This window comes from Salmo salar, chromosome ssa29, assembly GCF_905237065.1.
Source record: "Salmo salar chromosome ssa29, Ssal_v3.1, whole genome shotgun sequence".
Classification (NCBI taxonomy): domain Eukaryota; kingdom Metazoa; phylum Chordata; class Actinopteri; order Salmoniformes; family Salmonidae; genus Salmo; species Salmo salar.
In genome coordinates, this window is record NC_059470.1 from 21,641,443 (window position 1) to 21,666,078 (window position 24,636).

At 45.1% G+C, this 24,636-nt stretch overlaps 1 protein-coding gene and 1 non-coding gene across 2 annotated transcripts in view; both read right to left on the minus strand.

Moving 5' to 3' along the window:
* Positions 1–24,636, minus strand: part of lama1 (laminin, alpha 1) — a 63,302-nt gene that overhangs the window by 18,030 nt on the left and 20,636 nt on the right. The window contains exons 8-33 of the mRNA XM_014181268.2: positions 23,345–23,523; positions 21,917–22,022; positions 21,411–21,568; positions 21,070–21,210; positions 20,672–20,836; positions 19,862–19,963; positions 19,291–19,617; positions 18,376–18,486; positions 17,059–17,186; positions 16,146–16,232; positions 15,672–15,883; positions 13,873–13,979; positions 11,174–11,354; positions 10,897–11,033; positions 10,494–10,727; positions 10,204–10,347; positions 8,713–8,892; positions 8,444–8,629; positions 8,215–8,342; positions 7,924–8,044; positions 7,546–7,802; positions 7,122–7,211; positions 6,549–6,742; positions 4,716–4,858; positions 4,360–4,570; positions 3,975–4,131 (exon numbers count right to left, since the gene is read on the minus strand). Of these exons, the coding sequence (XP_014036743.1) occupies positions 3,975–4,131; positions 4,360–4,570; positions 4,716–4,858; positions 6,549–6,742; positions 7,122–7,211; positions 7,546–7,802; positions 7,924–8,044; positions 8,215–8,342; positions 8,444–8,629; positions 8,713–8,892; positions 10,204–10,347; positions 10,494–10,727; positions 10,897–11,033; positions 11,174–11,354; positions 13,873–13,979; positions 15,672–15,883; positions 16,146–16,232; positions 17,059–17,186; positions 18,376–18,486; positions 19,291–19,617; positions 19,862–19,963; positions 20,672–20,836; positions 21,070–21,210; positions 21,411–21,568; positions 21,917–22,022; positions 23,345–23,523 (4,186 nt within the window). The remainder of the gene's footprint in view (positions 1–3,974; positions 4,132–4,359; positions 4,571–4,715; positions 4,859–6,548; positions 6,743–7,121; positions 7,212–7,545; positions 7,803–7,923; positions 8,045–8,214; positions 8,343–8,443; positions 8,630–8,712; positions 8,893–10,203; positions 10,348–10,493; positions 10,728–10,896; positions 11,034–11,173; positions 11,355–13,872; positions 13,980–15,671; positions 15,884–16,145; positions 16,233–17,058; positions 17,187–18,375; positions 18,487–19,290; positions 19,618–19,861; positions 19,964–20,671; positions 20,837–21,069; positions 21,211–21,410; positions 21,569–21,916; positions 22,023–23,344; positions 23,524–24,636) is intronic.
* LOC123731565 (small nucleolar RNA SNORA29) lies at positions 9,867–10,009 on the minus strand. Its single transcript, XR_006762775.1, has one exon. It is a non-coding gene; the product is annotated as a small nucleolar RNA SNORA29 (small nucleolar RNA).

The window sequence follows — 24,636 nt, forward strand, 5'->3', positions numbered from 1 at the left end:
TAACCGGTCAGGATGCTCTCGATGGTGCAGCTGTAGAACCTTTTGAGGATCTGGGGGACCTATGCCAAATCTTTTCAGTCTCCTGAGGGGAAAAGGTTTTGTCGTGCCCTCTTCACGCCTGTCATGGTATGTTTGGACCATGATAGTTTGTCGGTGATGTGGACACCAAGGAACTTGAAACTCTCGACCCGCTTCACTACAGCCCTGTCGATGTAGATGGGGACCTGTTTCAGCCCGCCTTTTCCTGTAGTCCACGATCAGCTCCTTAGTCTTGCTCACATTGAGGGAGAGGTTGTTGTCCTGGCACCACACTGCCAGTTCTCTGACCTCCTCCCTATAGGCATTCTCATCGTTGTTGGTGATCAGGCCTACCACTGTTGTGTCGTCAGCAAACTTAATGATGGTGTTGGAGTCGTGTTTGGCCACGCAGTCGTGGGTGAACAGGGAGTACAGGCAGGGACTAAGTATACACCCCTGACGGGCCCCTGTGTTGAGGATCAGCGTGGCAGACGTGTTGTTGCCTACTCTTACCACCTGGGGGCGGCCCGTCAGGATGTCTAGGATCCAGGTGTTTAGTCCCAGAGTCCTGAGCTAAGAGATGAGCTTCGTGGGCTCTATGGTGTTGAACGCTGAGCTGTAGTCAATGAACAGAATTCTCACATAGGTGTTCCTTTTGTCCAGGTGGGAAAGGGAAGTGTGGAGTGTGATTGAGGTTGCGACATCTGTGGATTTGTTTGGGCGGTATGCAAATTGGAGTGGGTCTAGTGTGTCCGGGAGGATGCTGTTGATGTGAGCTATGACCAGCCTTTCAAAGCACTTCATGGCTACCGACGTGAGTGCTACGGGGCGGTAATCATTTAGGCAGGTTACCTTCGCTTCCTTGGGCACAGGGATTACAGACTCGGTAAAGGAGAGGTTGAAAATGTCATTGAAGACACTTGACAGTTGGTCAGCGCATGCATTGAGTACACGTCCTGGTAATCCGTCTGGCCCAGCGGCTTTGTGAATGTTGACCTGTTTAAGGTTTTGTTCACATCGGAGAACGTTATCACACAGTCATCCGGAACAGCTGGTGCTCTCATGCATGCTTCAGTGTTGCTTGCCTCGAAGCGAGCAATAAAGTCATTTAGCTCGTCTGGTAGGCTCGCGTCACAGGGCAGCTCGAGTCTGGGTTTCCCTTTGTAGTCTGTAGTAGTTTTCAAGCCCTGCCACATCCGATGAGCATCAGAGCCGGTGTAGTAGGATTCAATCTTAATCCTGTATTAAAGGTTTTGTTCACATCAGCTACGGAGAACGTTATCACACAGTCATCCAGAACAGCTGGTGCTCTCATGCATGCTTCAGTGTTGCTTGCCTCGAAGCGAGCAAAAAAGGCATTTAGCTCGTCTGGTAGGCTCGCGTCACTGGGCAGCTCGAGTCTAGGTTTCCCTTTGTAGTCTGTAATAGTTTTCAAGCCCTGCCACATCCGACAAGCATCAGAGCCGGTGTAGTAGGATTCAATCTTAATCCTGTATTGACGCTTTGCTTGTTTGATGGTTCGTCTGATGGCATAGGGGAGAGCTCTGTATGCATCTCTGTGTGTGGAGTAAAGGTGGTTTAGGATTTTTTTTCCCTCTGGTTGCACATGTGACATGCTGGTAAAAATGTGGTAAAACTGATTTAAGTTTGCCTGCATTAAAGTCCCCGGTCACTAGGAGCGCCGCTTCTGGGTGAGCATTTTCTTCTTTGATTATGGCCTTACAGAGTTGGTTGAGAGCGGTCTTAGTGCCAGCTTCGTTCTCTGGTGGTAAATAGACAGCTACGAATAATATAGATGAGAACTCTCTTGGTAGATTGTGTGGTCTCCAGCTTAACATAAGGTACTCTACCTCAGGCGAGCATTACCTCGAGACTTCTTTAATATTAGACATTGGCACCAGCTGTTATTGACAACAAGACACACACCTCCACCCCTCGTTTTACCAGACGTAGCTTCTCTGTTCTGCCGGTACATGGAAAATCCCGCCAGCTCTATATTATCCGTATCGTCGTTCAGCCACGTCTCGGTGAAACATAAGATATTACAGTTTTTAATGTCCTGTTGGTAGGATAATCTTAATCGTAGGTCATCAATTAAATTTTCCATTGATTGCACGTTAGCAAGAAGAATGGATGGCACTGGGAGTACTCACTCGCCTACGTATTCTCAGAAGGCAACCCGATCTGCAGCCCCTTTTCCTGAGTCTTTTCTTCAAGTAAATTACAGAGATCTGAGCCTGTTCCAGTGAAAGCAGTATATACTTCTCGTCGGACTTGTTAAAGGAAAAGGTTTCTTCCAGTCCGCGGTGAGTACATTAATACACAATAGTATTAATGTACTATAGTGTAGTAACTATACTTTAATACAGCTTTACTAAACATCATTACAGCTCATAACAGTGTTACACAGTAGGCTGTCATGACGTTGCCCTCTTTGGGTACAGCGAGCACCATCCCCCTCTCCCTCTCTCTCTCATACACCCAGGCTGCTGTGGTCAGAGAGGTCGTAAATTCCTAGAGGAGAATCCTCTCCTCATGGCCAGAGTATAGAGAGAGTGAGTTTCATAGAGAGAACAAAGGAATTTCTTCCACCTCACGGAACTGGAGAACCGAACAATATTCATGTTCTGGAGAAGGTATAAAAGGTCGGTGAAGAATCCAGCTACGAACTGGTCCGTTTGATACAATTTTGTGAAACTCATGAGAGACAATACAGCCACATTACCATAACCATGTTTATACAAGTCTCCGTTATGAGGCTTACATCTAATGGTTGTATAAAATGAATGAGTAAAGATGAAACTATTTGTGAAATTTTGTAATATGATTTTAGACTGTTTAATGAAGGAAACTCCAATTCCCTTTGGAGTTTAACTAAATCAGAGGACCGCCCCCTGAGCACAGGCAGGACCCGGCGTAATGGGACAGTCCTTTTCTATGTTCCGAATAAAACCCCCACTTGGGTTTTCCCACTTCAGACTAGCCTACCTCGATTTCCACGAGAGGGCTACGGTTTGAGACCAGACCATAAAACATGAGTATAAGCTAAGGTTGTAATGGTTGTTGAAACTCTAAGACTATTGATATCGACAGAATAAGAACAAGTCTTTGATATTAATTACTAGTCTGCAGCTAGGAATTCGGTATCATTGAACGCGAAGATCGACAACCGCCGAAACATCTATTCTACAACAACACGAATGAATGTTACTCTGAACTATCCATTCTAACCACGGCAGAGAGAGAGAGAGAGAGAGAGAGAGAGAGAGAGAGGGAGGACAAACTCTCCAACAGAAACAAACTTTTCAACAGAGATCCCGACGACACACTGAGCGTAAATATATATATTGACTGCAATTATTCCCGAATGAGTGAGCGTTCATGTGCAACGGATTAGCATTTCAATTGTTATAATTTTCAACCTTGAAGTGTCTCCTCTCAGTCGACCCCCTCTTCCCTTTTGTCCACCAAGCCGCGATGCCAGTTTAGCCCACTAGGGCACATTCCCCTATCCTTTCCTTGTAACCATATCTACTGTTTGTTATGCATTTCTTTGAATTACTTAGTTAGTAAATAAAGGATTTAAGACAATTGATGTATGGATGACTCATAGTGAAGACTGGGTTCGTGCAGATAACCAACAATTTACGACGTTTGGAATGAGACTAACGTGAGGTAAATAATAATTCATTAATTCGAAGACTAATTGATCAGATATTAAAATATCTGAAAGTTATATTAGGAAAATTATAACTTTGTAATCTGAATATTTTCCTTGGTGCCCCGACTTCCTAGTTAATTACAGTTACATGATTAATCAGTTTAATCGCGTAATAATAATTACAGAGAGTTATTTGATAAATAAGTCTTCAGTTTTAATGATGCCAAAGACACTACAAGGCCTATAGTCAATCGCCCCAGTATGACTAGAAACAGTATTACTAACATTAACTGACCTGAGTTCTGTAGAGACACTGGCGTTGGCCTGGGATAGGTTGACTAATTTGATGGTTTCCAACATGGCCGCCACCTGCTCCCATAGACGCGTGCTGTTAGCCTCGTCCTTCTCCACGTTCTCTGTCCTGTTCAGACCGGCAGCTTCCTCCGCCAGGACTGAGCCAATCACAGAGAGGGAGGGGCTTTGATGTTAACCATTTGACTTATGAACAAAAATATTTCACTTTTACTCAACCAGGAGATTTCACAAATATTGTTCAATATCACAAAGCATTAAATTATTCACTAAATGGGCATACTTTGAAGTTACACATTTCCTATGAAAACCAAAGATGGAATATAAAAACATAGCAATGCATGTTGTGCTGTTGCTATTTGCTATACCTTGTATGGCAGTGTGAATGGTGGTGATGTACTCCAGAAACTTGGCCCCCTGGGTAACGCTGTTCTCTGTGGACTGAGCCACTTCCTCTCCATCAGCAGACAGCCCTGTAGCCTTCCATAGCAGTCCGTCAATGTCCTGGGTGAGATTTGTCAAGTCCTCCTCCGCCCTGTTCAGGTGATATGCTGGGCTCCTTTCCCAAGACATCAGATTCTAGGAGAGAAATGAGGACAAGTGTGTTACAACAGTCTTTCTCACATTGAATGTGTACTGAGTACTTCTGAACTTAAGACAGGGGATTCAAAAGATGACTTCCTGACCTCCTAGACAGAGAGGTATAATATGACCCCTCTTTTACCTTGACCTCTTGCGTGTCGTTCTTCAGGCTGACCAGTGTGCTGTAGGGGGACAGGATGACCCCGGTCAGGTTGACAGACAGGAAGGAGCGCTCTAATGCATCCAGGTCATACAGGAGGACCCCCGTACACTCATCATCACATGCTGAGGGGAGTGGGAGTAGGCAGGGAGGGAGAGGAAGGAGTTCAGGATATCAGATTTCAATTAGGACATTATTGCAGTTGTGTGTGTGTGTGTGTGCGCGTGTGTGTGTGTTATATGAAAGACACAACAGAGGTAACCGCTGGTACAAGTCTAAAACTAATAAGCCCCCAACATTTGCACTAATGAATAAACCAATCAGAGTCGACTCTCGTCACGAAACATATTGTTGTTTTGGACATGAGTTTAACGTTGCTGGCGAGTGGGGGGAACAAGTGGAGGAGCTCGTCCGTGTGTATTCAACCAGTCTTGATATGATTGACATTTCCCCTCTGCCTGTGGTCATGAAGCTAGAAGCTGTGAGACAGGTGGCCCTGGTAAAGATTCAACATCTGCTTGCAAATGTGCCTCTCCCACAGAAGGTTCTGTGGAAAATGAATAACAGAACTGTTCAAGTGGTGGGAAAGTGGCTATGCTTCAACACGCACGCCACATGTGACGTTGTCTTCCTGAGCCAAAGAGAGGAGGGTTTATGTGTCCTGAATATTGAGTGGATTTACACTGCTACCAGACTGACTCACCTGTTGAACATGCTCAACAGTGACAATGTTACAGTTAAGGAGTTAGCCAGAGCTTCCCTCCTTCTGGACCTAAGGAGGCGGAAGGTTCCACTGACCAGGGACACTGAGGACAACTTCCTGGGCTTCAGTAGGAACGCCAATGAAAAACTGGACACTCGTGCTGCGGGCTTTGGCGTCTGGTCAGCCTGGCTCAGGTGGACACGGACTGATATGGAAACTGAGCCAGTGACTGCCTCTGATGCAGTTGTGGCAGATTGCGGTGTTGTTGTGGAGGCTTCTGTCACCCACGATGGTACATCTCATCCTACATCCAGGACAGATCTCATCCTACATCCAGGACAACACTCCTTGGTTTCAGACGGATGCAGCTACTGCAACACTGGACTGTGCTGACCACTCTGTCTCCCATTCCATGTACCAGAATGCTTCCGTTGGCGAGGACATTCTCATCTTTACTGTTAAGGCGAGGCTGCAAGTTCTACCAACAAAATATCTAGCACTCTGGTACGCTGCAAACCATGACCCCATTGTGTGTTCTACATAAGTCAAATGTAATGGAGTCCATTGCCCATGTTGTGAATGGCTGCTGTTCATACAAGGATGTGTACATTGCTAGACATGACCGCCTTGTCGACCTGATAGCCAGAGAGGTGAGACAAGTGGTCTCACCAACAGCACACATGCATAAACATTCTTGTGTAAGAGGAAGCTGGTTTGATGTTGATGATGATGTGTTTTCCTGTGTGTCAAATACACCAGATATTGTTGTTGTTGGTGGTCTCGGGCACGTACACAGGCTTGCAGTGTGTGGCCTCCAGATTGCGGGCCTGATAAAAACTAGGGCAAAGCAATTGGCTAAGCTCTGCTCTGTTTCAGCTGTAATGGGCCGCCTAGCTGTTTGGAGAAGGATGTGCTTTCTGTACCCTTCAGTACCATGCATAAAGGCATCCTTTTTTTGTAAATTTGATTAGTGGATTCAAATAAAGTATTTAAAATGTGTGTGTGTGTGTGTGTGTGTGTGTGTGTGTGTGTGTGTGTGTGTGTGTGTGTGTGTGTGTGTGTGTGTGTGTGTGTGTGTGTGTGTGTGTGGGTGGGTTAGGGTTGGTACTCACAGACACACTGGTCCCCGTCCAGGACGTGTCTCGCCTCGCACTGGTCACACAAATGTCCCCTGACCCCGGCCTTACATTCACACTGGCCCTTCAGAGAGTCACACACTAGATGGAGAGAACCTGCAGTACTACACTGACACGCCTCACACTTCCCTCCTGGACCAGACGGGTTCCCATAGTAACCCACTGAACACCTGAGAAAGGGAGGGGGAGAGATAGGCGGGGGGGTGGCAAAGAAACAGTGAGAGGGAGAAATAATGTAATAGAAAATGAAAATATAACGTTTGTCTCAGTCTGAGGTGTAGCGATGGCTTCTAGTGACAGAGACACTGACTTTGATCCAACAAGTCACACAGTAGCTGTGTACTACTCTCTCTAACCTCCACAGTAGCTGTGTAGTACTCTCACTTACCTCCACAGTAGCTGTGTAGTACTCTCTCTAACCTCCACAGTAGCTGTGTAGTACTCTCTCTAACCTCCACAGTAGCTGTGTAGTACTCTCTCTTACCTCTCACAGTAGCTGTGTAGTACTCTCTCTAACCTCCACAGTAGCTGTGTAGTACTCTCTCTTACCTCTCACAGTAGCGTCCCTCATAACCAGGCTTGCAGGCGTTACAGCGGAAGTCTCCCATCACTCCCTCCATTGCACAGGTAGGACTGAAGCTAAACCACAACACACACACATACACTGTCAAACAGTGCTATACACACAACTATATCTCCTCACTGCCCCCTGCTGGGAAAATGACTCTATTACCAGAGGATACCCATTCACTAAATCCCTCTTCAACTAGAATATTGCCAAACAGCTTCAGCATTCTAAGAAAATTTAAAAAATCTTATGAGATTGAATATGAGCTAGTGTGAAATCAATAGTTGGACTATCTCTTCAAAAGACATTCTATATATGTGGAATGAGATATTATCGCTTCAACTAAAAATTCAACACGTCACTTATCAGAACATGCGGCCGACATGAGGAGAGTGAAACAGGTACCTGTTCTCTTTGAGGGGGCAGGCACACAGAGAGCAGTCACCGACGGAGCCTTTCACGTTCCCATAGTACCCAGAGCCACACACGTTACAGTGCTCGCCTGCTGTGTTGTGCTGGCAGCCCAGGCATTCTCCCGTGTCCAGGTCACAGGCTTGGCTGTGGTTGTTACACTGGCAGGGCACACAGGGCTGGATCAGGGGTCTCCTCCCCCGCAGGTTCAGATCAGTCACTGGTTGGCGGTAGTAGCCGGGGGCACACTCCTACACACACCACAAACACACACCACAACACACACCGACGACAGAGACAAAGTGAAATAATAGACTCAAAACACAGTAGTAAGTAGTAGTAAATAATAAATGGGGTGAAAATCTGTCTGACCTGGCAGGACAGTCCAGCGTAGCCAGCTGGACACTCACAGGTCTCTATCAGACATGCCACCTCCAAACCCTCTGACCCCTCCTCCGCCTCTAGGGCCGTATCCATGGTGATATTGGAGATTCTAGTGAAAGACAAATACAATATTGATATCATAGTCACTTTATAGCGTAGAGACAAAAATAAGTGTATCCGCGCGTGCGCGTGTGTGTGTGTGTGCGCGTGTGTGCGTGCGCATGTGTGTGTGCGTGCGCACGTGTGTGTGCGTGTGCGTGCGTGCGCGTGTGTGCTAACCTGCTCTGCTGCAACCCGGTACCATACGAGGCCTTGATGGTGATGTACTCGATGTTGCTCAGGACCGCCAAGAAGTCAGAGTGACTCACAGCTTTCTCTGACACAGAGTTGAAATACTTCCACTTGTGCTGATCAAGAGAAATCAAAGTGAATTTAATTATATTAATTCATTGGTAGGATTTGTAGGCTTTACCTCAGCTTTAGGTATTGTTTCTGGTGTCCTCCTTACCTCGGTCAGCGGGATGTCCTGACGGGTTTTGACCCTGTTGTCAGGGGCAGGCATATCGATGTAGATGACCTTCTTTCCCAGATGACCCCCCCTCATCAGGACCTGAGGCTCGTAGTTGGCCAGGCCGGCCCCGTCCAGAGCATAGAACGCCACCATGTAGGACAGCTTCCCTCCATACGACAACAACTAACCAGAGAATAAGACGTGTATGTTTATGATTCAGCATCGCTCTCGCACAGACACAGGCAACAGAGGTCTGAGATACACACCTTATTTCCCTGGTAGTGTTTTGGAAGCCTCCAGTAGTAGGGTCCAGGCAGTGTGATGTTTTCTGTCTCCCTGGTGTCCAGCAGCATGTCTGAGGCCTGGTAGTAGACCCCTTCCACACTGCCCTGGGGGTCACTCTGACTGACCACATGCAGCAGCTCTGGGTCAGACCCCAGTGTGATCTGTATGGACCGGTAAATATACACAAATGCATGAGCATGTGCATAGACATGCCCACACACACACACACACACACACACACACACACACACACACACACACACACACACATTTGCTTCTCCTACAGTTCTTCATATCAAGAGATCTCACTATCGTGTCATTCAGTTTATTGCAAACTTTTCCCAATCAGTGAAGAACCACTCTTTCTCCTCACACCCTCACAAGCAGGTCTGCCGCCAGCTCAGCTGTGCCATCTCTTATCACTAATTAGTACCAGGAAATAAATAGCCCCGGCTAGCTACATCTGGGGTCCTTTCAGATTCCTCTGCCTGGGTGGCCCGGGGGGGTAACCTCCGTGTGCCCACGCTAAATGGTACACAGGGCACGTGCGTCCTTGAGTCGGGCACCCAGCGGGCACACCAGGCTGCGAGCAGCAGGCACCGTACGTGGCATCACTAAGCAGCCGGTCCACAACAGATGGGCATCCTGTTTAGGCATCTGTCTGGGCATTTCATTTCCTCTTTATTGTGCCCAATTAAAATGAAGCTAATTAGGAGCATTCAGTTCACTCAAGAATAATGAGGATACAGACACTTTTCTTCATCTAGACACAGATGAGAAGAGTAGAGATAGATTACAGCTGACTAGTTACTGTGAGCAGGGACCAAGACATCGTCTGGATGACCTGAGCAAATAGCTTAGAACTTCCAAATAACTTGTAGATGATAACTTCCTGGTCATGACACATTATCAGGAAAAACACCAGGCTCCAAGCATGAATCTTTAGATTTGATTTATGCCGTTGGTTAATTGGCTACAAGGTTATGAACAAACCAGAGAAGACGATTTTGACATAATCCAGCCAACTAGAAGCCAAGTTGTTATATTAATGCTTGTTATTTGAAGAATATAAGAGCATTACCAAACAAAGGTATTACCATCCCAAATCGAGAAAAGAAAGAACAAGTATTTTGTTTGAAAAATGTGCCGTAATTTCATATAGAGGTGGAGGAGTGAAGGCTGCTCAACCCCTTCAGACAATGACGGACGGTTTCTCTATCCTGTTAGCATAGCCACCCATCTGTAGAGGGAGCAGATGGGCGGGACTAAAACAGGAATCCTGGGCTGTATTCAGGGACCAGAAATGTTCAGAACGTAGCATATAGAAATAGAATGAATAGAGCTGACAAGATTCACTATTCTATCCGACAGACCATAATATCTGTTCTACATTATACATTTCTATCTGAACCCTCTGTAACGTTTACCTCACTGAACAGACTCCAAGTTGAGTTTTGATAGACTTTACTCACCGGTACACGGACCATCCCACCGAGCTCCTCGCAGTCTGAGGAGACTCCGAAACAGAAACAGGGGCTGCAGCCGGCCGGGTTAGAACCAGATAGGCCGAAGGATCCCTTCTTACACTCATCACAGCCTCTTCCGCCCACATTGTCCTGGCAACCACAGACCAATAAATTAAAGCATACTTCGAACGGACACAATAAAACGAAACACTTTCGTAGGCCATAACGGATATGATAATCCACCATGTGGGTTTACTGCTTGTTTGTTCAACCAGTTTTACCAGTGGTTGCAGTACCTTGCACACACAGTTCCCTGGGGCCTCACAGCTGCACAGGCCCAGTTCCTTATCACAGAACTCCTCTCTGGTGCCGTTGATGTTGCAGTTGCACGCCGTGCATTCTGGGTAGCCCCTGTAGCCCATGGTGCACTGGTCACATTTCTCACTGGCGAAATCCGGGCGGCACAGGCACTGCCCATTGGTGAGGTCACACTGGGTGGCAGAACTGCCCGCCTCACTGCAATCACATGACTAAGGGGGGCAAAGATGAGCTTTTATGAACACCTATTATGATATGAATGTGCTCATTAATAACTTATGAAGCATCTATGTCGGCCTTAAAAGAACATACATAGGCATATGTAGGCATTTTAAAGGCTTATAAAGCTTATAAAGTTGTGTTCATAGAGGTGTGTTTTACCTTACAACCTGCCACAGTGTCGTGACCCCAGTGACCTTCCTCACACAACTCACACTTCTCTCCTATGGTGTGGGGAGGACAGATACACTTGCCTGTCGTCGCGTTACAGTTTCCGTGGGTGTGGGCACACTCACACTCTGATGGAGGAGAAGAGAGAAAAATAACAGAGAGAGAGAGAGAGAGAGAGAGAGAGAGAGAGAGAGAAAATGAAGATCAGGTCAGAGTGAAACTCAAATGAATATGTCTGTTAAAGTTTGGGTAAAGTCTGTGGCCTTACGTGTACACCCGCTGTCCTGGTAGTTGAAGTAACCATGGTAACAGCGGTCACATTTGTCCCCCGCCACCCCTGGGATGCATTGGCACCGCCCCTCCTCCTCACATGCTGTGGACACAGATCCTGATTGGCTACAGTTACAGTCTCTGCACCCCTGTCCACTGAGAAGACTGTGGAAGCCCACCTGGAAAACACACAGAAGAAAATACCAATTGTTACTAACTTCATCAGCTAACCATCTGAACCTTCTTGATTTTCCCTCAAATATATCCAGACATACAGATGTAGGATCTTCAGACTTGATTTTTCCTTACAAAAAATGTAGCAACCCCTACAAAAAAGTCCATGAATTATAATCCACATAATAATTCCCATTTCCTGGCGCTGCAGGATTATTTTCCTGCTGTAACAAACTAAGATCCTACATCTGTAGAAATATGCGTATTACTCTATCTGTATCCTTGATAGAGAGCATGTAGCAGGATGCCAAGAGACACTAGAAGTAATACTTCTCCATGTCCAATGACATCATCACTATCAGCAGAGGGTCTCACTGTCACCAATCACCTCACAGTTACCATCTAACATGAACAGGCAGGAAGTATATCCCATCTCCTCTAATATTACTGGCGGAGGGCTTCATCTGTCTCTATCAGTCCTCTCTGCCAAAGCTGTCAACTCTCAGTCCACATTAGACTCAACGGAGAACCAGGAACCAGACAGCCAGGCCAGGACGTGGGTCAGAATTTACACCAGCCTGAGCATCTGATTCTGGGATTAGAGAGAAGCTGCTACCCCACCTTCCCTCCCCATCTTTCAATATCTACATTCCCAATTGGGTTAAACATTAATAAAACATATTGAAAGAGAGAGAAGCCCAAGACTGCTCGCTGTTCTCCCTAGATAAATGTGATCTAAATTCATGAGCTTTTGGTTCCATTTGAATAGTCCTTTTGGTTCCATTGGAACAGTCCTTTTGGCTCCATTTGAACAGTCCTTTTGGTTCCATTTGAACAGTCCTTTTGGTTCCATTGGAACAGTCCTTTTGGTTCCATTGGAACAGTCCTTTTGGTTCCATTGGAACAGTCCTTTTGGTTCCATTTGAACAGTCCTTTTGGTTCCATTTGAACAGTCCTTTTGGTTCCATTGGAACAGTCCTTTTGGTTCCATTTGAACAGTCCTTTTGGCTCCATTTGAACAGTCCTTTTGGTTCCATTTGAACAGTCCTTTTGGTTCCATTGGAACAGTCCTTTTGGCTCCATTTGAACAGTCCTTTTGGTTCCATTTGAACAGTCCTTTTGGCTCCATTTGAACAGTCCTTTTGAACAGTCCTTTTGGCTCCATTTGAACAGTCCTTTTGGCTCCATTTGAACAGTCCTTTTGGTTCCATTTGAACAGTCCTTTTGGCTCCATTTGAACAGTCCTTTTGGTTCCATTGGAACAGTCATTTTGGTTCCATTGGAACAGTCCTTTTGGTTCCATTGGAACAGTCCTTTTGGTTCCATTTGAACAGTCCTTTTGGTTCCATTGGAACAGTCCTTTTGGTTCCATTGGAACAGTCCTTTTGGTTCCATAGGAACAGTCCTTTTGGTTCCATTTGAACAGTCCTTTTGGTTCCATTGGAACAGTCCTTTTGGTTCCATTGGAACAGTCCTTTTGGTTCCATTGGAACAGTCCTTTTGGCTCCATTGGAACAGTCCTTTTGGTTCCATTGGAACAGTCCTTTTGGTTCCATTGGAACAGTCCTTTTGGCTCCATATGAACAGTCCTTTTGGTTCCATTTGAACAGTCCTTTTGGTTCCATTGGAACAGTCCTTTTGGTTCCATTGGAACAGTCCTTTTGGTTCCATTTGAACACTCCTTTTGGAACAGTCCTTTTGGTTCCATTTGAACAGTCCTTTTGGTTCCATTGGAACAGTCCTTTTGGTTCCATTGGAACAGTCCTTTTGGTTCCATTGGAACAGTCCTTTTGGTTCCATTGGAACAGTCCTTTTGGTTCCATTGGAACAGTCATTTTGGTTCCATTTGAACAGTCCTTCCCCAGCCAAAGACCCCTCCCCAACCAAACAAACCAACTCTGCTCTAAATAAGCAACACAATATTATCCCTCTGTCTGTCTGTCTGTCTGTCTGTCTGTCTGTCTGTCTGTCTGTCTGTCTGTCTGTCTGTCTGTCTGTCTGTCTGTCTGTCTGTCTGTCTGTCTGTCTGTCTCTCTCTCTCTCTCTCTCTCCCTCCCTCCTTCCCATATTCCCTCGCTCCCTCTCTCTTCCCTATCTCTCTTTGCCAGGGTGTGAGCAGACAGACAATCTGATCGTGCTAATGAATATATCCAAAACATTGGACTGCATTTTGACCAGCTGGGCTTTATTGGAAGGCGGGTGTGGGAAGCGGGACGCAGGGAGGAAAGAAGCAGGAGACCTTGGACACCCTCTGAGAACTAAGCGTTCCAATGGACTGGGCTGGAAACTTAGCATGCCTTTCCAAATTCCAAATACTAATTGCAAGGAGAGGTATGGGAATAGGGTGGAATTAAACAGAAAATGGAGGGTGGAAGGAAGGGCCTGGAGTTTATCTTGGTGTGACCATAGACCATAACTAGGAAGAATTGTTTTTTCTGGTAAGAAAAACTCTTGGCCCTATGGTATGTGAGTTTGAAGTTGTGAATATATTATGAAACAGAGAATGATATACAGTCTACATACCTGACACTGGTCACACTTCTCTCCCACTACGTTGGGTTTGCAGGTACACTGTCCAGTGAGCAGGTCACACATGGCCGAGTACGACCCATTTCCATGGCAACCGCAAGCTATACACGGGGGAGAAATAAGAGTAGAACAGTCGTTAACGTACATGTTTATAACATCAGGACACTTGCTCCAATTTTATGTTGAAAATAATACCGGTAAGTGGAGAGATATATCCTAAAAGAATCATACAATTCTCAAAGCGCCATTTTGATTATAAAATACAGTTTTTTTCATGTAGTATAGACATTATGCAGACATGGAAAAGATTTTAGAAAGTTTACTGCAAGGAGGCTGTCTTGCAGTATTACGATATTCCCCTAGATGTCACTCTATCCATTATAAAGAGCAGTTGCCTACAGTTGCCTTTCATAAGAAGGAAATACACACATTTGAAGTAAAATTGCACATCTATCACAATATTTTTGACCATGTTTGATGGTGAAATGAACACCATTCTAGGTGTTGACTGAATCCTTTACCAGTATCACATATCTCACTATGAACATTAAATTCCTATTCAAATCAAATCAAAATCAAATCAAATTGATTTATATAGCCCTTCTTACATCAGCTGATATCTCAAAGTGCTGTACAGAAACCCAGCCTAAAACCCCAAACAGCAAGCAATGCAGGTGTAGAAGCATATGTTATGTGCCTATTCTCATAACATATATGCATTTTCAATGTTGTGGTATGCAGACATTGTCACAAAACCAGGTCTGGGAATGATGCATAATTACCATCATTCTTATAAGACTTCATAAACTGTTCATAAGCTGCCTTGAGAGGGCAGGTCCCATACCATATCTTAACCAATTATTTATGTAAACACTAGATGACTGACAGGGGGCGCTGTTTAACTCTCTGTAAAAAAATATTGTCAAAAAATATTTTGGAAGCTATAGAAATGCATTTATTAATGTCTACATTTGTTTTTGAGACGTTTATTATATTACAGACACCTTAATGCATACTTTTAAATTATATTATGTCAACTAAACATTAACATTTTCCTTAAAGTATATTATTTGAAACTACTGTTACTGTCCCCACTACAATAAAAAATACATGCAATTTTGTCCTTTGTCCCATTTAATTGAAATGTTGTAGACTTCCATTCATTTCTATGGAGGACTGCTCCTTCTGGGGAGTACCAAAATGGCCGATCGGTGGCTTCAAAGCCTCTCATTGGCAAATACATAGCATTAGCAATCCAGGGTTTATACACATCATTGTTTGTACAAGGGTTGTTTGGCCTCCCAGTGCCTAAGGTAACATGTCTGGGTCTGTATTCACGAAGTGTCTCAGAATAGGAGTGCTGATCTAGGATCAGTTTAGAATTTTAGATCATAATGAATGAGATTACATGGTCAGGGAAGACCCGATCCCAGATCAGCACACCTCTATTCAGAGAATACGGGCCCTGACCCATAACAGACCTTATTGTTAAGAACAGGTCAGACACGTGACGACGCAGAACTAGGTCAAAGTTGAGACTTAATCTGTGAATGGTTGGCCATGTCCTTCACTCAGCATTCCACTGTGACTAAATGCTAATCAGAAACAAGCAAAAGTGTCTATTTCCTGTCTATTTTCTCTGTGTAATCTGTGACCTGATTTGGTACATATTGTAGATGCACTGCACGTCTAGGTGAAGGATGTTTCTTGTAATAAATTTGTAACTGTGATGGGATCTGTGGAAGAATCGTCTATAAGGACAATAAACATCATCATCATCACAGTTCTGTTACCCTGGCAGTTCTTGGCAGTGATGGCGTCACCATAGTAGCCGTCCTCACACCTCTCACAGTCATCTCCGCTGGTGTGGCTGTGACACTTCAGACACACACCGCTGCTGGTGTCACAGTGGCCCGGGTCCCAGGGGTCCACGTTTCCGTTACACTCACACAGCACACACTCCTTGCCTGCCACCGTCGGGTCGCCATGGTAACCATTAGCACACCTGGAGAAGTCAAAGTTCGAAGATTAACACATAATACAATAAACTTAATCGTACGATTAATGAAATGGTTGAGACTAGTATTGGTGTATACTGTAACTGAGTTACACTTATAATACATATTTTTCCATGCAAACTGTTAAGTGTAATTACTAATATGCACTTAGCAACAAGTGAAACATTTCTGATTATATAGTATAGGTCTAAGAAGTGAAGACAGGGTCAAACAGACAAGATTAGGTTTAAGAACATTTGGTCTACATACCTCTCACACTTAGTCCCAGTGTAGCCCTGCTGACACTGGTCACATGTCACCTGTCCAGGGCCCTCCAGGAGACAGGTGGGGCTGAAACTGAAGAAGAGACCAGCAGTGTAAAGACAGGAGTGTTAGAGTCTACATGACGTATCACGAAGAGCTACAGATTTTATGATTTTGATTTGTGTTTCTATAGGGCTTTTCTTCAACTTGAAGAATTTCATCTTGTATGGGGGCAGAACTCATCTCTTAGCTCCACCACTAAAATTGTTCCACAACTATGTTTATGCTTCGTATCTATTCACACAATAAAGTATCTGGGGCAGTTGAAACATTCTGTTGTTGACATAAGAATCTACACTGAGTGCACAAAACATTAAGAACACCTGCTCTGTCCATGACTTAGACTGACCAGGTGAATCCAGGTGAAAGCTATGATCCTTTATTGATGTCACCTGTTAAATACACTTTAATCGGTGTCGATGAAGGGGAGGAGACAGGTTAAATCAGGATTTTTAAGCCTTGAGACAATTGAGACATGGATTGTGTATTTGTGCCTTTTGTCAAGAACTGCAACACTTCTGGGTTTTTCATGCTCAACATATAAAGAATGGTCCACCACCTAAAGGACATCCAGCCAACTTGACACAACTGTGGGAATCATTGGAGTCAACATGGGTCAGCATCCCTGTGGAACGCTTTTGACACCTTGTAGTCCATGCCCAGCTGTATTGAGTCTGTTCTGAGGGAAAAATGGGGTGCAACTCAATTTTAGGAAGATGTTCCTAATGTTTTGTACACTCAGTGTGTAACGGCCAAACTCCCCACCGCCCACGCACATGTGACCTATCTATCGCCATGGAGAGGGTTTCTAGAATCTGAATGAATAGTACATTGGCACAGAGTTGGCACAGTCACTCACTTGTTCGTCGCCACTATCAGCGGGCAAGCACATCTCTGGCAGTCCTCCGGGGTGCCCTCAGAGGTGTCGCCATAGTAACCGGGAAGGCATTGGTTACAGTGGGGCCCAGTGGTATTGTGGGTACAGTCCTGGGGAATGATTTAAGGCAACAGTGTCCCGATTAAACTTCTTCCTGCTCTGACACACATGCCCTTACACTGCCATACACTCCATAGCAACCACAATGCCTTGGGATAAAACCTCCACTGCCATGTTAAAGGGATAGCTCACTTTTTGAGCAAATTTTTTCCAACTTTAAAAAACTGTTTGGATGACCACCCTAAGATACAACTTTGAAATGTGAACTATTCCTTTAAGTGCACCAAACTGCTAAAACCTAACCGAATCAAAGTGAATCATCTTCACTTATTCAATTGAACGTAGTAGCTACTAGGTTTAGCATGCCTTTTGATTTACATTGTATATTGACAGAATGAATGCCTGGCAGTAGCCATTGGATAATCATTGCTTTGTCGCACGCCATTTAAACACCTAACACAGCATTACTCAGGATTAACTTGTCATCCAATAGGGGGAGGAATTCATTTGAAACAGAGCCCAAACTGCGCACGCTGTTCACTATAAAGTCGTGCACTGTATAGGGAATAGGATGGTCGGCTCTAGCCAAAAGTCGTACGCTGTATAGGAAATAAGGAAGCCATTTTAGACGCAGCCAGAACAGTGACCCATCACGTGGCTGTCAAGAAACACAGCTCAAGCCAGGAAGCTTCATACTGAGATTTTGTTCATTGGTTTAGCCTCTAGCTGTGAAGTGAAGCTCTTACTAGTTTAGAGGTTAGCTAGAGCAGATGCTAGGGTCAGATAAACGGCTGGATGTGTCCATGTCCTTATTTTACACAGATGGTGGTGGAAGTAGATGCGATTACGCTTAGAACCCACAAACAAGCCATAGATGTATGGCATACCTACCACAGGAGGTTGGTGTTACCTTAATTGGGGAGAACGTGCTCGTCTTAATGGCTGGAGTGGAATTAGTGGAATGGTATCAAATACATCAAACACATGGTTTCCATTTGCTCTGTTCCAGCCATTATTATGAGCCGTCCTCCCCTCAGCAGCCTCCACTGATATCTATGGGTCATATTCCTACGTCTCTGGCCCCTGTCTAAACATGACGTTAGACAGATAGGTGACTCGCCGGACAGACTCCATTGACAGATGTATGGAATACATTTATGGTATATCTATTTCTCATATATCTACGTCTCTGGCCCCCTGCTGTCTAAACATGACATGGGACAGATAGGTGAGACTCACCAGACAGACTCCGTTGATGTCACATTCTGTAGCGTGGTCATTACACTCACACTGGAGACAGTTACCTCCGAACAGGATCCCGCCGACGCGATAGAATCCAGATGAACAGTACTACAAACACAGAGAGAAACATCATCATTTTGTGTTCACTTTTACCCAAAGTTACATAAAATAAGAACAGGTATTCAGACTATGCGGCACATACACTGAGTATACAAAACTTTAACAACTTTACCCGACATAGACTGACCAGGTGAATCCAGGTGAAAGCTATGATCTCTTATTGATGTCACTTGTTAAATCCACTTCAATCAGGGGAGGAGACAGGTTAAAGAAAGATTTTTAACCCTTGAGACAATTGAGACATGGATTGTGAATGTTTGCCATTCAGAGGGTGAATGGGCATCACAAAAGATTTTAGTGCGTTTGAAAGGGGTATGTTAATAGGTGCCAGGCACACCGATTGGTATCAAGAATGGTCCACCACCCAAAGGACATCCAGCCAATTCTACTGCGGGAAGCATTGGAGTCAACATGGGCCAGCATCCCTGTGGAACACTTTTTACAACTTGTAAAGTCCATGTGGCTGTTCTGAGGGCAAAATGGGGGAGTGAAACTCAATATTAGGAAGGTGTTCCTAATGTTTTGTACACTCAGTCTATGACATGATTTACAAGTTGTGTTTATCTGAAGTGATCTATAGTAAACACATGTATTGAAAATATGTGGATTATGTGAGAATCGAACCCACAACACTGTTGCTCTTCTAACTCTAGCTAACTTAGCCATCTGAAATGCATAATGAGCTTTGCTTTTACAATGGATGCTGACACAGCTCAAGTCATTAACTAGACTAGACACATACAGTAGTAAACAGTATCAACCTGGCCACCGTCACGTGACCTGGGTGTTTACCTCACAGGATGTGCCCAAGTAGCCCCAGGGGCACTCACACTGCTCCACGTCCCGGGCCTGGACTCGGTTAGCAGACCTGATGTCTGCCGTGTCCAGAGATACAGTGCTCAACCTGAGTGCCCCCTCTGCGCTGGCATTGAGGTGGCCTCTGATCCTCAGTCCGGCCAAGTCTGCCAGTACGGTCATCAGTTCGTCCCTGTCAACCCTCTGGCCTGTGTGTAGGTCTACGAAGCCCTGCGGTAGGAGCTCCACGGAAACAAGCTGCTCCCGCAGGGGCGTCAGGAAGAGCTGCTGGGGGGGCGACTGGCGCAGGGATCTCCCGTTCCCCTGGGGACGCATCCAGACAAGGCAGTTAGCAACACATTTTGATTTATATTAACGGGGGTTGGTATGCTCCATCCTTAGCAATGGTTCTAGATTTAGGGGCGATTCGGGTGATTTCATAATGGTAATGAAATCTAGAATGGTCTAGGGGTTTCTTTTACTGTAAACTAGGTTCACAGTCTTGCATTCCACAGCTAATATCATACCCAGGTTGAATACATATCTAGTTAGCACAATATTAACTTACCTCAATAATCAAATCAAACTGTGATGGCAGAGAATTGTCCACATTGTCCACAGAAACATCATAGGCCACAGTGTAGTTTAAAAGCCCTCCGTATGATGTCAGCTTCACAAAGCAATGGGGAAAAAACAAAAAGGGGAAAATTGTAAAAATAGAGAAAGTGTTAGACTCAAGAAAACATTACCTACAGCAAATATGCAATAGTGGAAATTCGTTACACTAAATATTGAAGTAAAATCAGGCCCACGGGGATAATTGCTGACTCTATCTTTCTCTCCCTCCCTCCAGATATTAAGTCCATGCCAGAAATAATGACTAATTCTAATGAATTAATTCTAATCTCTGGAGGAACTAATGGGTACAGTAGAACACATAAGACAGGGTTCTAATGAATGGAACCTCATTAATTTGGCGATTAATAAAGTGCCCGGCCCTACTTGACTATAATTACAGGGCGCCCTGTATTAACACACAGTGGGAGGAAAGAAGAAGGGGACTACAAATGATGAGTGGAAAAAAGAGAGAGAAAGCGAGAGAAAGAGAAGAGAGAGAGGAGAGTGAAAAAGAGAGAAATACAGTAGCAAGAGAGACAGAGAGAGATAAATCTATAGGGAGAACAGAGGCCTATTTCCTCCCTCCTGTGGGGATTGTGAAATCAATTTGTCCCAAGCTAATACATGCGGGTCATTAGCTAGCTGAACATCTCACTGTGACGGACAACTTTGAGTTCAGAAGGAATACGGGAACTCCATAGGTGAGAGTTTAGCGTTGGTAGCATAGGTACAGTATACTGTATATCAGCAAAACGCTTACCCTGTTCCCCAGGAAACCCTCCGGAGCAGCCCAGGTAGACACAAAACGGTACGACTGGATCATGGTGATGCTGGGGACAATGAGGTTGTTGTCGTCATCAGTCAGGGGCGCCATGTAGATGGAGACGCTTTGGGTAGGAAGGAGCCATCCATTGGAGTGAACAGTCTATGGCCCAGGAGAAATTTGTCATGAGAACATCACAGGCCGATCCAATTTACTGGTTATGTGTTATTGAGTTCTACAGTATCAAAGAGTTTAAAGGCTCCCAACAAAACGATGTGGAACCATTGGAGTTGGTTGCTGCATATTGTGGATATCCTTGTCCAAAGGAACAACTAAGTAATTAAATGGATGTGTGAATGAGAGTGTATTTGGATGTGGGAGTTGCGGCGTGTTACCTGAAACAGAGACCATGGTGAACTCTCACACACGTCAGACACACCGAAGCAGAAACACTCTGTGCAACCCTCTGGGTTACGGTCCTCCAGGTTGTAGAAACCCTGCTTACACAGGTCACAGTTGGCCCCCATCACGTTCTCCTAAGTCACACACACACAGTGGAGAAGATCAGGTCAGGGGCATTAGTTTGGTAGGAACATTCAGGGACAATGAGCACAAGACTGTCTTAGCCTGTTGAGCTAAAACCTAGGCATTAGCTCAGGGAGCTAACGCAAGTCTTCAGGCCTTCAGGCAAGGTTACTCATCATGCAAGTGTTACCCTATATTACCCCAGTGTTACCTTGCAGATGCACTCTGTGCAGGGGTCGATGTTGAGGCTGCCTTCCAGACTGCACTCACAGCGTGAACACAGGGGGAAGTCCCTGTAGCCAAAGGCACAGCGTTCACAGCGCTCACCCACAAAGCCCTCTTTACACAGACACTGCCCTGGGTTCAGACCTGCACAACACAGTCAATACAGCACAGTTAGCATTGACCAATTAGCACAGTCAATATACCACAGTTAGCATAGTCTAGTTAGCACAGTCAATACTGCACAGTTAGCATAGTCTAGTTAGCACAGTCAATACTGCACAGTTAGCATAGTCTAGTTAGCACAGTCAATACAGCACAGTTAGCATAGTCTAGTTAGCACAGTCAATACAGCACAGTTAGCATAGTCTAGTTAGCACAGTCAATACGGCACAGTTAGCATAGTCTAGTTAGCACAGTCAATACAGCACAGTTAGAATAGTCCAGTTAGCACAGTCACAGCACAATAAAATCAGCACAGGTCCGTGTTTGTACCTTTCTCCAGCTTGGCGTGGTTGTCATCTCTGATGCAGGCAGGAGTCAAAGACCCCCTCATGTCACAGCCACACTCCACACATGGGTTCTCACTGTAGGGCGACACCTACACACACAGACACACAAACACATATACACGCACACCCAGGAGGAAACAAATACACAATGACCATTCATATTCCACACAAGGTACACACTAACATTAAAAGTTGAATAAATCGCCATTCATCCATCCAAGCAAGGACCATGACACTAATGCAGTTCCTCTCTACAGTCATTCTAGGACACAGCAACAAATAAGTCCATTATCTTTCATTGAGCTGCAGAACCAAAACTACAATGTAGAAAGAGGAGGAAGGGAAGCGCTACTAAGGTACACAATAGTAAATGTTGGTAGACAGAAGGTGCTCTTTGGTAAACGGGGTGAATTGGTCATCAAAAAGAAAGGAGGACCAAGGCACTCTTCATATAATTAATTAAAATGCCTTTATTTGTACGGCATGTTCAATAGAAACAAAGTTTTTTAAATCTGACACGTTTCGGCATTTTAAAACGTTGTTTCTATTGAACATGCCGTACAAACAAAGGCATTTTAATTAATTATATGAAGAGTGCCTTGGTCCTCCTTTCTTTTTGAAAACTACAATGTGATTGTAATCAGGACCACACACACACACACACACACACACACACACACACACACACACACACACACACACACTGATTTTATTGTCCAATCACAGACAATAGGAATGTGCACAACAGTGCACAGAAAGGCGCACGCCACTAGGCAGGGACACAAAGGAAGACCAGGGGGGTGCTCAGGAAACAGGGACCATAGGGACACAAAAGAAGACCAGGGGGGTGCTCAGGAAACAGGGACCATAGGGACACAAAAGAAGACCAGGGGGGTCCTCAGGAAACAGGGACCATAGGGACACAAAGGAAGACCAGGGGGGTCCTCAGGAAACAGGGACCATAGGGACACAAAAGAAGACCAGGGGGGTCCTCAGGAAACAGGGACCATAGGGACACAAAAGAAGACCAGGGGGGTCCTCAGGAAACAGGGACCATAGGGACACAAAGGAAGACCAGGGTGCTCAGGAAACAGGGACCATAGGGACACAAAGGAAGACCAGGGGGGTCCTCAGGAAACAGGGACCATAGGGACACAAAGGAAGACCAGGGGGGTCCTCAGGAAACAGGGACCATAGGGACACAAAGGAAGACCAGGGGGGTCCTCAGGAAACAGGGACCATAGGGACACAAAGGAAGACCAGGGGGGTCCTCAGGAAACAGGGACCATAGGGACACAAAGGAAGACCAGGGGGGTCCTCAGGAAACAAGTACCATATTGATGGATTGGATTACAGGGACCATAGGGACACAAAAAGGGCATTGGATTACGGGACAGTGAGGAGACAGTACCTCGTGGGGTCTGTAGAAGCCATCTGTGCAGGTCTCACAGTTGACACCGGCCGTGTTCTGGGTACAATTGATACACACACCCCCGCCATGGAAGTGACCATGCGAGTTCATGCTCATCTTGTGGTCGTCCATAGTTTGGTTGTAATAGCAGTCCTCGGACTTGTTGTGGCAGTTACATTCTAGTGGAGGAGAATATTAAATAGGTCAGATAACAACTAATGCATCTTATAGGTAGACTCAGATATTGCGATGAGGGAATTGCAGACTTCGCTCTCCCACAGTCACAGCACATGTGCATGGGTTCGCTTCCCACTGTTAGAGCCTGGTAGGTACGGGACCAAAACAGCTGACAAGTTTAGCTTCGCGCTTCACCGCTCCTTGTTCTTGCAGAAATTGACACACTATGCTGTTCACTTTGTGCACCAATGTCATATCACTGAGTCTACCTTTAATGTGAGAGTACTGAAAGGTTAGTTGATATTAAGAATATACACTGAGTGTACAAAACATTCAGAACCCCTTCCTAATATTGAGTTGACCCCCCTTAGCCCTCAGAACAGACTCAATTCGTCTGGGCATGGACTCTACAAGGTGTCGAAAGCGTTCCACAGGGATGCTGGCCCATGTTAACTGCAATGCTTCCCACAGTCAGCTAGATGGGGTGGCAGGTAGCCTAGTGGTTAGACAGTTGGGCTAGCAACCAAAAGGTTACTGGATCGAATCCCTGAGCTGACAAGGTAAAAATCTGTCCTTCTGCCCCTGAACAAGGGGCCGTCCTTGTAAATAAGAATTTGTTCTTAACTGACTTGCCTAGTTAAATGAAAAAATAAAATGTCCTTTGGGTGGTGGACCATTCTTGATACACACAGGAAACTGTTGGGTTGTGAAAAACCCAGCAGCGTTGCAGTTCTTGACACACTCAAACAGGTGCACCTGGCACCTACTACCATACTCTGTTCAAATTCACCCTCTGAATGGCACACATACACAATCCATGTCTCAATTGTCTCAAGGCTTAAAAATACTTCTTTAACATGTCTCCTCCCCTTCATCTACACTGATTGAACTGGATTTAACAAGTCACATCAATAATGGATCATAGCTTTACATAAAAAGCTTGTAAAAACCCATACAGTAGCTAACTCTCCTTCACATCTATTGATATTAAAATGTTTGAATTACTTCAAAAGTGTCTCATGGAATTCATCATAGGGATGGAAAACAAAAACCTCTTTCATGTGTGTCAATGAATAAGTGAGACATGCAAGTGGATTTAATTGAAAAGCATGAAC